General features: G+C 58.2%; 1 protein-coding gene across 6 annotated transcripts in view; it reads right to left on the bottom strand.

The window, feature by feature from the left end:
- Positions 1 to 15,437, bottom strand: part of LOC100348293 (phosphatidylinositol glycan anchor biosynthesis class G (EMM blood group)) — a 34,001-nt gene extending 18,564 nt beyond the window's left edge. For all 6 annotated transcript variants that reach the window (XR_011386167.2, XR_016229709.1, XM_051828301.3 and 3 more), the window contains exons 1-6: positions 14,412 to 15,437; positions 13,700 to 13,905; positions 5,965 to 6,174; positions 4,772 to 4,960; positions 3,784 to 3,925; positions 1,595 to 1,807 (exon numbers count right to left, since the gene is read on the bottom strand). Coding sequence is in view for 4 of the 6 variants with exons in the window: in XM_051828301.3 (XP_051684261.3) it covers positions 1,595 to 1,807; positions 3,784 to 3,925; positions 4,772 to 4,960; positions 5,965 to 6,174; positions 13,700 to 13,905; positions 14,412 to 14,820 (1,369 nt within the window). In the remaining 2 variants the exon portion in view is untranslated. The remainder of the gene's footprint in view (positions 1 to 1,594; positions 1,808 to 3,783; positions 3,926 to 4,771; positions 4,961 to 5,964; positions 6,175 to 13,699; positions 13,906 to 14,411) is intronic.
- Between the last annotated feature and the right edge of the window lie 2,440 nt (positions 15,438 to 17,877).

Below are 17,877 nucleotides of genomic sequence, written 5' to 3'. Positions count from 1 at the left end.
GGCAGGGATGAGCGTCACGTCCATTATCCAGAAAGAAAACCGAGACAGAGACCAAACCACCATACGGTCACACAGGTGGCTGGAGCAGCAGTCAACTTCTGGTGGTCAGGAGACAGCACTAGTGGCCTAATCATTACACCTACTATGACAGAGAGGGGACACCTGCTCATATAACTCGCATCTCTAAACTGTGGACACAGCCATGGGGCTCCTGAATCTATATCACAGACAATATAATGGAGTCACAGAGACATGGGGGCTCCTGTGTCTACACCACAGACTCTCTGCATGGAGTCAGAGACACGGGGGCTTCCACGTCTACACCACAGACTCTCTGCATGGAGTCAGAGACATGGGGCTCTTGTGTCTACACCACATGGCCTTTTTACTTTGGAGCCACAGCGACGTGGAAGTCACAGCGTCTTCACTCCACAGGGTCCCTACCACAGATTCAGAGACCCAGGGGCAGCTGTCGTATAGCTAAACCAACAGCAGTGAGCACTGACCACATGCCAGGTGAGTACCAGGGCAAGACACAGAAGTGTGCCAGCAAACCTCGTCTGCGTGAGCTCCAACACAGATTCAGAACACAACCTCCTGTCCCTCTCCTCCCCCTCCTCCCCTGAAGGCACCGCGGCTGCCTCCTGACTGCTCCCCTCCTGCGGCACCAGGCGGAGCCCACCTCACGGGTCCCTGAGAGGGTCTTGAAGGTTGAGGTTGGAGGTTTCAGGCTCCACAGAATCCCTGCAGGTTTCCCAGAAGCAAAGTGCGAGCCCTCCAGGGCCTCTCTGCTGTCACAGCCACGGGCTATCCTGCCTGGTGCTCAGAGGCCAGGCCTGCTCTGGAGGCCCCGGCTACCTTCGGTGCCCACCCCTCTCTGTTCATGCTTTTCTCCGTCTGGCATCTGCCTGGTGCTTTTTCCTTTCATCCCTCTGGAAGGTTCCATGAGGGCAGAGCCCTTGTACCACTCAGTGCTTGATCTCCAGTGCTTTTAACTCCCTCTGGTCCATCACAAGAACTTGGTAACTATTTGTTGGATGAATAAATTTATGAAAGAACTTCATTTAGATAAGTGCAAATAAGACTTCATTTAGGGGCCAGTGCTGTGGTGTAGGAGGTTAGGCCTCTGCCTGCAGCACCAGCATCCCAAATGGGCGCCTATGCGAATCCCAGCTGTTCTACTTCTGCTCCAGCTCTCTGCTGTGGCCTGGGAAAGCAACGGAAGATGGTCCAAGTGCTTGGGCCCCTGCACCCACGTGGGAGACCCAGAAGAAGCTCCTGGCTCTTGGCTCCAGATCGGCCCAGCTCCAGCCATTGTGGCCTTTTGGGGAGTGAACCAGCAGATGGAAAACCTTTCTCTCTGTCTCTCCCTCTCTGTCTATAACTTTGCTTCTCAAATAAATATTTAAAAAAGAAAAAAAAAACTTCATTTAGATAAGTGGCAGTTAAGGTTCTAAGAAAACGGGAATCCCAAATGTATGATTCAAGAGAGGTAACTGTAAGTCCCTACACAAACTACACAAAAATGCATCGGGAAAGCACTGGGCTCAGTGGGGCGCGTGGGCCCAGAGTCAGAGCCTGTCGAGGGACTCACCTTTCTCATAGGAAGGTACGTTCTCTTGCAGCAATTTGCTAAGCTGTACTGTATTCAAATGTAAAAATCTCAGCTGTTCCCTCATTGGTTTCCCTTCTACAACTGGGAATAAAAGACTCCCCACACTGTCTTTTGGAATTGGCAAACCAAGTCCTACTGCTAGTGTTGCAGCCAAATCGGTCTGTTGGACACGCTGTGGACGCCGGATGCCACCTGGAAAAATGAAAGTACTTTAGGAGATGGCATGGAGGAGACAGGAAGGAACATAACACCAGATGAAAAGAAATACACTGCACACAAAAGCGTTCATGTTCACAGACGCATTCTTCATAAAAGGGGCCGGCAGGTAAGCCCGTCTGTGATGCTGGCATCCCCTATGGGTGCTGGCTCGAGACCTGGCTGCTCCATTTCCAATCCAGACCCCTGCCAATGCACCTAGGAAAGCAGCAGAAGATGGCCCAAGTGCTTGGGCCCCTGAAAGCCACATGGGAGACCTGGAGGAAGCTCCTGGCTCCTGGCTTCAGCCCGGCTCAGCCCTGGCCATTGCAGCCATTTGGGGAGTGAACCAGTAGATGGAAGACCTCTCTCTCCCTCTCTCTCTGTAACTCTGCCTTTCAAATAAACAAATATATCTTTAAAAAAAGAAAAGGAGGAGGAAGACTGAGGAAAAGGCTGATAGAAACATGTAGAGGGGCTGATGCTGTGGCATATCAGGTTAAGTCACCGCCTGCAGTGTGGCATCCCATATGGGCACCGGTTTGAGACCTGGCTGCTCCCCTTCCCATCCAGCTCTCTGCTGTGGCCTGGGAAAGCAGTGGAAGATGCCCAAGTGCTTGGGCCCCTGCACCCACGTGGGAGACCTGGAAGAAGCTCCTGGCTCCTGGCTTTGAATCGGCACAGCTCCGGCTGTTGCAGCCATCTGGGGAGTGAACCAGCAGATGGAAGACTTTCTCTCTCTGCTTCTGCCTCTGCCTCTTTGTAACTCTTCGTTTCAAATACATAAATAAATATAAAAAAAAAAAGAAAAGACACAGGTGGAGCCCCCTCCCCTACATGGGACAGCCCTTCAGCAGGCAAGTCTGACGTTTCAGGTCCCAGGTGTCTGGGAGGAGCAGAGCAGATAAGGCCTGGCTTCCTGTGGCTCAGTGTGGAGCGAGGGGGCACACGGGCCAGGAATCCCGTAAAAAGATGTTTGCAGGGATGACGACCGATAGCATGGCTGCCAGCTACCAGACTGACAAGCTTGGTGGTGCAGTGCACAGGAGGCTGAGGGGTGAGGAAGCACCCACTGTTGGAGCCCCTGCAGGAGGCCAGAGGCCACACACAGCAAGCACAGGTGATCAGAGGCAGGCGAGAAACCTCCCACGGGACCTTTTCTCTCTCCTGAGTTCAGCTACTGAAGAGGGCGACGGGGGAATGCGGGGAGCAGGGCACCATGGGAACGGTGGTGCCATTTGCTGGCAGGCAGACACAGGAGGGCACACGTGGCACAGAAGAGTTCGGGTCTGACGTTGTCTGTGAGATTGACGAGCAGGTGTCAGGTAGCCAGCCAGGGGACGGGTATGGAGGTCAAAGCATAGAGAGAGAGGGACAAACCTGATGTGCCTGGGCTCATGCAGAGACTGCAACCACGAAAGCAAAGAAGAGCAGCTCAGGACTGATGCAATGACACGAAGAAGCAGCCCACCGGAGAGAACCGACAGTGCAGTGAGAGAGGGGCCAGGGTACTAAAGAGTAGGTGAGGGCAGAGCTCACGGCCGGCTCAGCCGTGGCGCAGACACCACACAGCCCAGCACAAGCATGGCGTGCAGCGTGGAGCAGAAGCCAGAGAGCAGCGGCTGAGGCAGGGGCGGGGCGTGGGGAGAGGTGTGTGCTAGGGCCTGTCACTGACCCCCGGCCCTCACTGCCACAGCTCTTCAGCTCCCACATGCGGCTCAGACGTCTCAGAGCTACCGGAGTTGTCTTTCAGGGTTCCGAGTATCTAGGTCGTACTCTTCACACCAAGCTCCTACAGAGAATTCACATCTGTGACCCAAGGTTAGGGTTAGGGCAAGGGGTGGGGCTCCAGATCCTGACTGCGCCTCATCTCGCCAATCTGCATTCTCTGGCTCAGGATGGTTCACACTGACACAGCTTCCAAAAGAAAACAGAAGTAAAATACAGTTTCAAAACGTTAATCAAGTTCTCACCAGGTTTTCTTTGGAATGCAGAACTGATTAAAATCAGAGGCGTGTTCACCTCCCCCGCCGAGGAGGCCCCGTGACCTCCTGTCTCCGACATGCCATGATCACCACAAAGAACCAGCAAGCTGGGTAAAACGCTGTCTCTCTCCTGCAAGGCAAAGGCGAGACGATTCAGCTGCTCTCAGACCCGAGGGAACACTTGATCTTGTGAAGAAAATGCTTCCTAGGCTGCCTTCATGAATGGGTGTCTTCCCAACCCCTAGCGAGCTCACCGCCAGACCAAAGGGTCACAGAGAAATAACCTCACAAGGCAAGAGAGCGGCATGCAGCTCCATGCAGGGCCGTATTTATGGCGTCTGCTGGGAGAAGATTCGTATTTGGTTTCTGAAAGTGCCACTTCCAAGCTGTGAAACCCTGGGCACATGGTGCTTCCTGCCTCAGTTTCCCCATCTGTGGAACAAAGAAACACACAGCACACGGAGAGGGCTCTGGACCACAGGGGTCCCCACACAGCAGCCACGACCATTCTCGCTCTGGGACCTGGAGGCACGCGTGTGTCCCAACCCCAGCTGCATCTCCGCCCGGAACACACCCACAGCGGTGTGCACCGCCCTCCCCCACAGGTGCTCACGGAAGGGCGCCCGTGAACACCCTACTAGAATGACGGCCTTTCCTCCGCCCAGGAGTGCCGCCTCCTGCCTAGCCCTGAGCCCAACTCTGCAGCAGACTCATCTAGTGCGCTTCCTGCGTCTCCTGGCTAGAACGTGAGTTCCAGGAGGGACTGCTGCCACCTGGTTTCTCCCTCTTCGGAGGAGTCAGGCAGTGAACTCCAGGTGGGCAGGGAAAAGCCACTCTCTGCAGGGACACCGGAAGTGAGCTTGAAGTGCGGCTGGCAGGCTGACGGGGGTGAGGCTCACACGGGTCACCGAGTCCTCGCAGCAGCTGCTTCCCTAGAAACATCACCCGTGGGAAGGCCTGCCACAGTGGGCCTCACCTTGGCCAGCAGCGAGGTGTGAATCTTCATCAGCACACTGTCCATCTCGCTGAGCTTGTGCCCGATAAGGGGGCTGCTGGGCCCGGAAACATGGCCGATGTGGTCCAGCCCCAGGTAGTGCAGGATTAGCAAGTCCCAGTCTCCTCTTTTTAGCACTTTATCCAGATGCCTCGTGACATTATTATCAACCTTTAAGGGAGGAAATGCACATGTAAATAATTTTCCCTTTTCTTCACTTTCCAAAGACAAAGCAACAGAGTCATTTTCAAATCTGGGGTTCATTTAGAGCTTTGAGAGTTCTGGGAAGATGAAAGACAGAAACAACTGTCGTGAAAGACCATGAACATCAGCAACTAGGCTAACCTTCAGTTTTTGCTAATCAGGTTGTGGGCAGAATATACAGTACAGGCAATACAAACAAGAGTTATCCGGTGACATTTTTCCTGTGATATCACTGCTGGCCTTTACTGATTCTGAGCAAATGACAGGAGGCTACCTCGGGCGGAGGTCGGCTAACGACAGGCAGCAGAGGCAGCGACGCGGAGCGCGCCTGCGAATTTCCTCAGAGAACGACCGTTCTCCGGGGAGGACCCAAGGACCACTGGTTTCTGAGAGAAACATGCCCGAGGTTAGCAGTGCAGCAGCCCCGGACAGGGCCATCAGCTGGGGCAGCCGCGGGCCTCAGCCAGCCCAGCTCTGGGCTCCCGAGTGCCGTGTCTGCACAAGCGAGACTGCAGAAGGCGTGAGAAGCTACAACCTGGCCCAGCACGAATGTGCCACGTGCACCCTGCCTCTGCCCAGGCCACTCTGACGTGGAGGAGCCTGTACCCCCCCACCCCCGCCAGCCAGCACCCCTCAGGGACCAGGCTCTGCCCGGTTCACCGCCTGTCCTCACAGCAGGACCAAGCAGCTGGAGGGTCCCTGGTGGGCCCCGGGTCTGCTCCACACATTCTGTCCACTCAGCCAGGCGCGCCGCAGCTCCTCTGCCTGACACCCTCGTGGGGTTGCACAGAGCCTTGCTCACACCAGGGCTGACAAGCCTGGGCCGTCCCTGTTACACGACTGAACAACTTGTGTAACACAAATTCACACTACATAAATTAAAACCCACACACAAAACACCACTGCCTCTCACTAAGTCCTGGAGACACCAGGCTCTCCTGCACAACATACCTCTCTCGTGTTAGACTGACCTCCGTGTAATCTGACACAAAAAATGAGGTTGTTCCATCGTATTCCACAAAGTGCTTTGGGAACAGCTTCACCCATGTCTCGTCTCCATAGAAGATCATTCTCTTCCCAGCTGCTTTTGCCTGTCCAATCACGTTGTCTTCCAGGAGCACAGGAGAATTGAGGTTCCTGACAACATCAATGAAACCAGGGAGGCTCCCTGTCATCAGTGCCTGTGCGAAGAAACATTTAAGAATCAGACCAAGGAATCCAAACGTACACCAGGAGTAAGGTGATGAAGACCACTGTCCAGATGACACAGGCGAGCATGACACTAGGACATCCCCAGGAACGCCGGGACAGCCATGGGAGTATGAGCTGCAGACTGCAGAAGGGGACAGCAAGCTCGGCAAAGAGGACTCAGCCGCACGGATGGACACTTGGGGCTCACCGCAGTCCTCCCACCTAAGAAGAGGACAAGGGAGGCGGCTGGGACAGCTACATCACAGCTGTGGCCACAGTGGGGACCTGGACAAGGGAGGCGGCTGGGACAGCTACATCACAGCTGTGGCCAGGGTCGGGGCACATGCAAACCCTCCTGTGTGTGAATCCTAAGGTAGGTTCCCACCAACTTGTGCTTCAAGTCTGCACCACATGACACACACACACACCACACTTAACAATGCAGCAACGCTACTGTCCCTTAGAGTGGAAACACAGGAAGATAGCAGTCTCTAAGCAGGACTTTAAAAAAAAAAAAACTACTTATTTATTTAAAGATTTATTTATTTGAGAGGCAGTTTATAGAGAGCAAGCACAAGAGAGTAAGGTCTTCCACCCTCTGGTTCACTCCTTAAATGGCCGCAATGGCTGGAGCTGAGCCTATCTGAAGCCAGGAGCCAGGAGCTTCCTCCAGGTCTCCCACGCGGGTGCAGGGGCCCAAACACGTGGGCCATCTTCTACTGCTATCCCAGGCCATTAGCAGAGAGCTGGATCGGAAGTAGAGGAGCCAGGCCACGAACAGGTGCCCACAGGGGATTTTGACACCACACACAGAGGCCCATGCTTATTTACTGACTTGAAAGGCAGAGTGATAGAGACCTTTCATTCACTGGGTCACTCCCCAAATGCTTGTAACACCCATGGCAGGACCAGGCTGAAGCCAGGAGCCAGGAGCTCCATCTGGGTCTCCCACCTGAGTGGCAGGGGCTCAAGTCCTTACACCCCCATACCCTTCCCTGCTGCATCAGCAGGAGGCAGCACAGCAGGACTGGAGCCCCTGCTCGGACACGCGACACAGGTGTCACGGGTGGCAGCAGCAGGACCGGAGCCCCTGCTCGGACACGCAACACGGGTGTCACGGGCAGCAGCAGGACCGGAGCCCCTGCTCGGACACGCGACACGGGTGTCACAGGCGGCAGCAGGACCGGAGCCCCTGCTCGGACACGTGACACGGGTGTCACAAGCGGCACAGCAGGACTGGAGCCCCTGCTCGGACACGTGACACGGGTGTCACAAGCAGCACAGCAGGACTGGAGCCCCTGCTCGGACACGCGACACAGGTGTCACAGGCGGCAGCAGCAGGACCGGAGCCCCTGCTCGGACACGCGACACGGGTGTCACAGGCGGCAGCAGCAGGACCGGAGCCCCTGCTCGGACACGTGACACATGTGTCACAAGCGGCACAGCAGGACCGGAGCCCCTGCTTGGACACGTGACACGGGTGTCACAGGTGGCAGCAGCAGGACCGGAGGAGCCCCTGCTCGGACACGCGACACGGGTGTCACAGGCGGCAGCAGGACCGGAGCCCCTGCTCGGACACGCGACACGGGTGTCACAGGCGGCAGCAGGACCGGAGCCCCTGCTCGGACACGTGACACGGGTGTCACAAGCGGCACAGCAGGACTGGAGCCCCTGCTTGGACACGCAACACAGGTGTCACAGGCGGCAGCAGCAGGACCGGAGGAGCCCCTGCTCGGATACGCGACACGGGTGTCACAGGCGGCAGCAGGACCGGAGCCCCTGCTCGGATACGCGACACGGGTGTCACAGGCGGCAGCAGGACCGGAGCCCCTGCTCAGACACGCGACACGGGTGTCACAGGCAGCACAGCAGGACCGGAGCCCCTGCTCGGACACGCGACACGGGTGTCACAGGTGGCAGCAGCAGGACCGGAGCCCCTGCTTGGACACACGACATGGGTGTCACAGGTGGCAGCAGCAGGACCGGAGCCCCTGCTCGGACACGTGACACAGGTGTCACAAGCGGCGCAGCAGGACCAGAGCCCCTGCTCGGACACGTGACACGGGTGTCACAGGCGGCAGCAGGACCAGAGCCCCTGCTCGGACACACGACACGGGTGTCACAGGCAGCAGCAGGACCAGAGCCCCTGCTCGGACACGCGACACAGGTGTCACGGGTGGCAGCAGCAGGACCGGAGCCCCTGCTTGGACACACGACACAGGTGTCACAGGTGGCAGCAGGACCGGAGCCCCTGCTCGGACACATGACACGGGTGTCACAGGCGGCAGCAGGACCGGAGCCCCTGCTCGGACACGCGACACGGGTGTCACAGGTGGCAGCAGCAGGACCGGAGCCCCTGCTTGGACACACGACATGGGTGTCACAGGTGGCAGCAGCAGGACCGGAGCCCCTGCTTGGACACACGACATGGGTGTCACAGGTGGCAGCAGCAGGACCGGAGCCCCTGCTCGGACACGTGACACAGGTGTCACAAGCGGCGCAGCAGGACCAGAGCCCCTGCTCGGACACGTGACACGGGTGTCACAGGCGGCAGCAGGACCAGAGCCCCTGCTCGGACACACGACACGGGTGTCACAGGCAGCAGCAGGACCAGAGCCCCTGCTCGGACACGCGACACAGGTGTCACGGGTGGCAGCAGCAGGACCGGAGCCCCTGCTTGGACACGTGACACGGGTGTCACAGGTGGCAGCAGCAGGACCGGAGTCCCTGCTCGGACACACGACACGGGTGTCACATGGGGCAGCAGCAGGACCGGAGCCCCTGCTTGGACACGTGACACGGGTGTCACAGGCAGCAGCAGGACCGGAGCCCCTGCTCGGACACGCGACACGGGTGTCACGGGTGGCAGCAGCAGGACCGGAGCCCCTGCTTGGACACGTGACACGGGTGTCACAGGTGGCAGCAGCAGGACCGGAGTCCCTGCTCGGACACACGACACGGGTGTCACATGGGGCAGCAGCAGGACCGGAGCCCCTGCTTGGACACGTGACACGGGTGTCACAGGCAGCAGCAGGACCGGAGCCCCTGCTCGGACACGCGACACGGGTGTCACGGGTGGCAGCAGCAGGACCGGAGCCCCTGCTTGGACACGTGACACGGGTGTCACAGGTGGCAGCAGCAGGACCGGAGTCCCTGCTCGGACACACGACACGGGTGTCACATGGGGCAGCAGCAGGACCGGAGCCCCTGCTCGGACATGTGACACGGGTGTCACAGGCGGCGCAGCAGGACCGGAGCCCCTGCTCGGACACGTGACCCGGGTGTCACGGGTGGCAGCAGCAGGAATGGAGCCCCTGCTCGGACATGTGACACGGGTGTCACGGGTGGCAGCAGCAGGACCAGAGCCCCTGCTCGGACACGTGACCCGGGTGTCACGGGTGGCAGCAGCAGGACCAGAGCCCCTGCTCGGACACGCGACACGGGTGTCACAGGCGGCAGCAGAGCCTGCTGCACCACAACGCTGACCCCCTGAGTTTGTCTTTTCTGTTTAGTTTGTTTGCTTTTTTAAGATTTACTTATTCATCTGATAGAGAGAGGGAGGGAGAGAGAGAGGCCTTCCATCTGTGGTTCACTGCCCAAGTCACATTAGCCAGGGCTGGGCCAGACTGAAGCCAGGAGCCTTTCGAACAAATAAGTAAATCTTTAATTTAAAGGAAAAAAAAGGGTGGGGGGTACGATGTTGTGGCTCAGTGGGCCAAGCCAGTGTCTGCAACGCCAGCATCACTATGGGCACCAGGTCATGTCCCAGTTGCTCCACTTCCGGTCCAACTCTGCTCACGGCCAGGGACAGCAGCAGGTGGCTTCAGTGCTTGGGCCTCTGCCAGGCACGTGGGAGACCTGGACGGAGCTTACTTTTGGCCTGGCCCAGCCGGGACTGTTGAGGCCACCCGGGAGTGAAAAAGCAGATGGAAACTGTCTCTTCCTGTGTCATTCAAATAAACCATTGTTAAAAAGGGGGGGGGGGGGTATGAGGCAACCGTAGGAGACATCTGTAAGCTCTCTGCTGCGGCTGCTGGATTATGTCACTAGGGTGGAGCCTCTATGGTTGATCCCGGTGGCTTTCTAAGAAGGGGCAGAGAAACCAGACACAGACACAGACACAGAATCTCCCTGCCCGAGGCCGTGTGCTGCTCTGTGCCAATCCATACCTCTGAAACCATGTGCCAAGAGAAATCTCTTCTGTACATAAAGTTAGGTAGCCTCAGGTATTGTGTGACAGTGGTAAGAAGCTGGGTGATAAACACCTGCATGTTCATGGGAGTCTGGAAGGCACACTCAGGAGACCAAGAAGGGCCCTGGTCACTCATTCCTCCTGGACAAGTCTGAGGCCCTGCTCCAACAGGAGAAAGTCAGGGGAGACCCTCACACTGTGTGCACACCGAATGAGTGTCCCAACCACAGGTCCCCTGTGGAAGGTGGGTCCCTCCCCACGTGATGTGCTGAGACAAAACCTCTGACTGCTAAGCTATGGTGGAAAGGAAAGATAGGCTCAAAACGCAAACAAGAGCACCTAAGAGGAAACATCATTTGCTGTCTGCACCAGTCATCACGATTCCACACACACACAACCCTGGGGTGTGGATCAGAGCCCAGAGGGGTGGGGAGCCTGCATGTGTGATCTCATCATACGGTGAACACAAAGGTAAGTGCATGAAAACTGTATCTCAGGTTATGTTTTCACTGAGTCTCTCACTCCAAAATTCTGCTTCTTCCAGGTAACCAGTGACTTTTGGTGAGGATCTTTGTACTCTTCTGTACGTATATAATCACAAAGATGCCCTTTCTTTTTTTAACCAGAATGGTATTAAACTACTATGCATCAATGACATACCAGGAAACATAAAGCTACAAGCACTTCAGCCCGTGCCCTGCACCACTGCAACGGACACTCAGTTTAAAAGGCTTCCTATGGAAGTACCACAGAAGGGCTGTGGAGGTGAGGTGGGGCTTTCGGCGAACTCAGCCAAGAGTGGAGACGAGGACACAGCGAGGGAGGGAGCAGAGGGGAGCAGGGGCAAGGCCACACCGGGTCTAGGGAGTCCGTCATCCACACGGGGCAGAAGACGAGCTGTGGGTGGGTCCCCAGAGGCAGCAGGGCCCAGGCAGGATTTGGAGATGCTGGTGTCCAGGCGGAAAGGCATGGCAGACTGGACCAAGGGGCTTCATCAGCTTCTACTCATGCCCTGGTATCAAGGGCACTTGTCCAGCTCATTTCTTGGGAAGAGTGGACATCACCAACCTTTGCACTGTGTTATAACCTGACCTTGCTGCTCTTCGTTCGTCTGTATCTGGTTCTTATTCTTACGTTACAGGCACTTTCCCCCTGTGTGGACTTCTTGGGGTCCTTCGCCCATTTCCCACGGGACTGATCTGTCCCTCAGCTGGTCCTCTTCATGGATCGAGGCGTCAACGTCTTGTTTGTTACATCCCTGTAAGTAATCTTTTCAGTGTGCTTTGTGGATCACATCTTTGCCACATACAAGTTCTGGCTTTCCCGCAGCTGGGTCTGCTCCCCCTCTCGTCTGTGGCTTGGTCGCTGACTCACACACTTACGGACCTTCTGTCCAGGAGGACACTGCTGTCTTGTCCTCCAGTGAAATCGTCCCTGTCTAGAATACCATGTGGGACACAGCAGTGCTCAGCATCACGACACGAGGAACACACCACGCCCACAAGTGCCGAGCAGGAAGTCAGGGAACGTGTCAGGGAACCTCCATCCAGACTGTCCTGTTCACCAGTGAGCACTTGCTGACCATCTCAAAGGCCTTAAATTCGTATGCAGTAGCTCCTTCTCAGGAAACAGGGCGAGCCAAGGAGGGGAGGCGCCCCAGCCAGCAGCAGACACCGCACTCCTCTGCTCCTCTAGGCCCCACTCGAGTGGGCGGCCCTCAGCCGAGCTTCCCAGGCCTCCCTGGCACCGAGCGTCACACCCTTTCCTCTTCTGCCTATGCTGACTGCACTTCCTCACTGTGCACCGCGTGGACGCCAACCTGTTGACCTGAAAGCCCCATGACCACCGAGACAGTGTTTCCCCAGCTCTGTACCCAGTGAAGGACCAGCAGACGGCAGCTGGGCCAGTCGGCATTTTACTGTCTTCTTTACCCACGGCTCTTGCAGGCTGAACACCTGAAGGCTCAAACGGTGGCAGCAGCAGTAACTGTCAAGATCGCACTGGTCTGGTCATTATACATACTGCAACTTTGGACAAGATTCTAACTTATCTGAATTTGATTCCTTCTTAAAAAGTCCAGAGACTAGACTAGATAACCCTAGAGGCTCCTTCCAGGATGGTAACCAACCTGCTGATGACTACAGGAGGAACCAGGTGCCAGCTTCGAGGTGTAGCAGGTAAAGCCACCACCTGCGATGCCGGCATCCCATATGGGCACTCATCTGTGTCCCGGCTGCTCCACCTCTGATCCAGCTCCCTGCTAATGGCCTGGGAGAGCAGCAGAGGATGGCCCAAGTGCTTGGTCCCTGCACCCGCGTGGGAGACCTGGAGCAAGCTCTGGGCTGTGGCCTGGCCCAGCCCCGGATGTTGCAGCTATCTGGGGAGTGAAGCAGTGGATGGAAGACCCCTCCCTCCCTTTCTCTCTCTCTCCCCCTGTAACTCTGACTTTCAGGTAAATAAATAAATCTTAAAAAAAAAAAAAAGGGGGGGGAGCAACGGGGCAGGCATTTGGCCTGGGGTTGAGATGCCAATTAAAATGCCTGTGTCCCACGCTGCAGTGCTGGGCTTAACTCCAACCTGTGCTCCTACTTCCACCTCCCTGCTGACGCGGGATACGCAGGCAGCAGTGAGCGCTCAAGCACTTGTGGTCCCTGCCATCCACACGGGAGACCTGGACTGAGTTCCCAGCTCACGGCACCAGCCCTGCCACTGCAAGCATCTGGGAAGTGAGACAGAGGACAGGAACTCTCTGACTCTTCCGTAAATTAAACAGAAACAAAGAAACAGGGAACAGGCTGCAAGGAGGATGGCGCCTCCAGGTTGGAGTCTGGCTCTAACCTCTGATGTGGGTCTGGCGCTGGCATAGCAGGTGAAGCCACTGCCTGCGCCAGCAGCCCACGTGGCGCCAGTCTGTGTCCTGGCTGCTCCTCCTGATGCATCTCCCTGCTGGTGGCCTGGACAAAGAATGGAGGCTGGCCCAAGTACCTGGGTCCCTGCCACCCACGTGTCAGGAGGAAGTTCCTGGCTCCTGGCTTGAGCCTGGCCCAGAGCTGGCCACCGCGCCCACCTGGAAAGCGAACCGGCAGACGGAAGATTTCTCTCTCTGTAACTCTGACTTTCAAAATAAATAAATAAGCAAACAGACAAATACATCTTTGGAACGAAAAACAAATCCTTAGCCTTCCTGTGAGGCATGGGCTTTGGCTGCTTCACAAAAATCCCGACCCTGGGAAGCCCCTCTGGCGCTGTGTTCCAGCCAGGTGGCAGCGCCAAACTCATTCCGTTAAAAGCGGGACTCTAACGCCTACCCGTGTGCAGCTTACCTTGATCCGAGGCATGGTCACTGTGGGTGGCTTTGCTTCGGCCACAAAACTGTGAGACGCTCCCTTTTCCACCAGATGCGTTGTGTAAGGCATAAACCTCACACCCTTCGACCCAAACACAAAATCATCTCTCAAGGCATCTATCAGCACAACGACGACTTTACTGAAGAGAGGCGAGGGGCGCTCGGTCCAGTTGGAAGTGGCTCCTAAAATTGTTTGAACAGAGAAAAAAAGGAAATTGAATTTATTCAATTTTAAACTCAGCACTCCGCCCAGCGGCGGCGCGGGGAGACCGGGAGTTCCTGGGACAGGGGAGCCCCTGCGCGGAGCACCGAGGAGTCGGACCCGAAACAGCTCGGCAGGCAGAGCCGGGTGGGCGCCCACCGTCGGGTGCAGCCTGCGCTGTAGGGCCGCGCGGGTGAGGGCTGGGAGGCCGCGTGACGCCTCGAGGGAAGAAGACGCACCCGAATAAAAGCCAGGGGCTAGCGGGAACCGCATCTGCCGCGCCCCACCGGGCAGGCGGTGACCCTGAGCCCGTTCGGGAGCGCGCAGAGCCGCAGGCGGCGGGACCGGGCGGGCAGAGCCCACTCCGTGGCCCTCAGGGCGGAGGCCGAAGGGGCCGGCGGCGGGTGGGTGGGGGGCGGCGGGCACAGGCGCTGCTCCGGGAGAAGGGGGGTCCTGCGAGCGGAGACGTCCGGGAAGGGGTCCGTACCCGCCAAAGGCTCGGGCGCGGGGAGCTCTGCTCGGTGCTCGGTGCTGGACGAGGAGCGGACGGGAGCCGGGAAAAAGCCCCGCAGGAAGATCGCGACCCCGAGCACCTCGATCGCTACGCAGCAGGCGGCGAAGGTCCCGGAGCCCAGCCGCATCGCGCCCCGCCGCTCCGCTTCCGGGCCCGGGGAGCCGCCTCGGCCCCGAGCTCCCGGGCCTGACAGCCGCCGGCGCCTGCGTGACGTCACGTCCGGCGGCGCGCGGAAATGACGCAGGGCGGCGCTTCCGGTTCTCGGGCCTGCGCCAGCGGCCGCCGCCGCGGAGGCTGGGAGCTGCGGGCCTTGTCGGGCCGGGGCTCCGCCGCGTGCGCTGCCTCGGTTGTGCCTCGCGCCGGGCAGCTGTCGGCGCCCCATTTCCGGCGGAGTTCGGCACCCATAAGCCCTGGGTTCTCTGGCGGTCCGTGCCGAGGGCGCCGTTGGTGCCCGGCTGGGAGCCCAGCGCCCGCGACCCGGGGCAACGCGCCCTCCGCGGCAGGGCGTGACGGCGGGGGCGCCCACGGCGCCGCATGCTCCGGAAAGCCGCCGAGACGGGGCGCTGCGAAGCCCTGAGGCCACGCGTGAGGACGGTGCTGCGGGAGCGCGGCCTCGGAGCTCTCCGTGGGGCCGGTGAGGCCGGCGACGCCGAGGCCGCGCCTGTCGCCACCGCTGCCCCCGCACCTGCCTCCGTCCGTTGCGGGCGCCCACATCCCCGTCCGGGCTCGGGGAGATCCCGTGGCGCGGCCTCCTGGGGCCGGCGCTGTGGCTGCCGGTGAAGCCGCGTCTCGCTTCGGCGTGGGATCCAGTCCCTGCTGTCCCACCTCCGACACAGCTCCTGCTGGTGGCCCGGGTGCTTGGGCCCCTGCAACCACGTGAGAGGCCCGGAAGAAGCTCCGGCTCCAGGCTCCAGGCCAGCCCATCTGGGGAGCGAACTAGCGGGTGGAGGACCTCTGTCTGTCTCTGTTACTCTTTCAAATAAAAAAAATTTTTTTGAAGAAAAACCGTGCTGTGGCTCCCTGCTTTAAATGTGATCACAACAGGTGGTCGCCCGGAGCTCTGGTAGCTGGAGTCTAGGCTGCCGCCGCACAGCAGCTGAGCCAAAGAGCCCCGAATACGTGAGGCACAGAGTAAGTGCTGGTCTACGCCAGAGACCACCACCATCAAGGCCGTGAACATCTGCTCCCACTGTTAGGGGAGATGGCGATGCTGGGCGGCGCGCTAGGAGTGGTGTGCGTGCTCGCGCGGGGCACAGGCAAACTGCGGAAAGGCAGGGAAAGAGCAGTCCGGCACTCCACCCGCCAAGCACCGCCCAGGCCCCAGGAGCCCTCCGCAGGGGAAGTCAGGAGAACCCTCGGCCCGGTGCCAGGGGCTCCGCTGTCCGAAGTCCTTGTGCAGGAGTGCAGGAAGCCTGACCCGCCTTGCGAAGCGCAGTGGGCGTACAGAGCCTGACCCGCTCCCACAGATAGGACACCCCCCAGGGAGGACTGCACGCGGCGACAGGGGCCGCGGGGAAGCCACAGGAGCAGCCTCAAAGGGACCCTCCCGGCAGACTGAGAGCCGCGGAGGGCATGCTCTGCCCCGACCCCTCTGCGTTGACCAGTTGCACTCAGACCCTCCCCCGCGAGCCTCCCGGCCAGCCGCCGGACACTTCACTTTGCCTGTGAGACCCGCTTTCTCTGGCTCAGACTCCCAGAGCGAACTCCCTTCGGGTTGTGGTCGCCGGACGAATCCGCCCTCTGCAGCTGAGACACGCTGTGAGGAGCACCAGAGGTACTTTGGGAACCGTGAGAGGTTGGTTTACCCGGTGGTTGTGTGAATTAAAATGTGTGACTCCCTGCTGCGTAGTGAACTCCCTATCGTAGCCAACACCACCTTGTGACAGTTGGACATGAAAGCCTTCACAGCCTTCCCCCAAGGCAGGCATCCTGGAGGAATCTTCTCTGCTGGGCAGGGGGCTGCCCAGCCTGGTAACCCTGGATGATAAACCCTGGGAAGAATTTGACCCAACTCACACCCAGCAAGCCCTCTGTCCAGGAGAAGGGGTGCCAGGGGCGGGGTGGTGGTGAGGAGGAGCAGTGGGAAGACCTAGATCCTACTCCCTTGCAAGCCCCAATCTGAATGCAGACCCTGACCCAAACCCTGACCCTAACTCTAACCCTGACCCCTAACCCTGATCCTGACCCTACCCCTAACCCTATCCCCTGACCCTACCTCTATCCCCTAACTCCTGACCCTGACCTGAACCCGATCCCGAACCCGAATCCTAGCCCTAGCCCTAGCCCCAGCCCAAACCTGAACCCGAGCCCCAGCCCGACACCCATCACTGGATGCACAAGCCACTTTGGCCGCTGTGCTGCTGCCCTGCTGTCAGGTCCTCGGCAGCCCGGCGCAGGCCACTCACTGAGCAGCACCGTTCTTGAGACCCCGTCAGCTGCCGCCTTGTCCACTGCTGGTCAGACGTGCTCTTTCTCGTCAAACCTTGCCCCCAGGACTGGTTCTGCACCGCTCAGAGGGACTGCGCTCCCTGTAACGCTGAGAGCACGCGCTCCCTAGCCACGGGGACTGTGCTCTCAGTAACGCTGAGAGCACGCGCTCCCAGCCGCGGGGACGCGGCTCCGTTGAGGAAAGCACGGCTATCACAGGTAAGCCCTCACCTGCATCAGCCCTCACACTGCTGGGCTGAAAAGGAGGATGCTGCTCACGTGGACACTTGAGTGCACAAACCCCACAGTGGCCTGTCGAGAAGCAAAGCTGGCCGCCACCCAGCACAGTCCACAGTACTTCCCACTGTGACACCAAAAATGCCTGCAGAGTGCGGACCCCTGGCAGGCAATATCACCACTCACATTTAATTGATACATCTAACATGTTTTTAATAGTGTATTAACCTTTTCTGAATACTGATGACCTTGATACAAAAAAGTTCTCCCATCACCACAAATTCTGATACACAGATTTTGGAAGTTGTATTGAGAGCTTTGGCACTTAAAGGTATTTACAATTTCCTTTATTCTTAGTGTTCAGAGGTGCTCTTACCTAATCAGGGGTTCCCTAGTTGCTGTCCTGTTTCTCCTTATGATTTCCTTGATGTCCCTATAAACTGACTTGGGGACAAAAGGTGACCACACAGGTTTCTCTGGTGTCAGTTTTCTTACCTATCAGGACTGGTAGCTTCCCTGAGAACGTTCACAAGTCACTTAGGGGCAGTGGGCTGGCTGTTTTGTAATGCACACAGATCACTCATTCCTGGGCTCAGCAGTCGAATTTCCCACCGACATAAAGGAAAAATGGAGGCTTTGAAACAGCAGTGGAAAAGCTGCTCTTTCCATCCAGTTACTTCTGTCCTGAATCAGAGTGCCCTTTCCCACCGCCAAGGCCACCTGGGGTGGGGGTGGGTCACCTGTGCTTCAGTCACAGAAGGCATGACAAATCTGG

Source organism: Oryctolagus cuniculus, chromosome 2, assembly GCF_051225735.1.
Source record: "Oryctolagus cuniculus isolate XC-2025 breed Fujian yellow rabbit chromosome 2, ASM5122573v1, whole genome shotgun sequence".
In the NCBI taxonomy this organism is placed as follows: domain Eukaryota; kingdom Metazoa; phylum Chordata; class Mammalia; order Lagomorpha; family Leporidae; genus Oryctolagus; species Oryctolagus cuniculus.
This window is presented reverse-complemented; position numbering and strand designations above follow the sequence as displayed.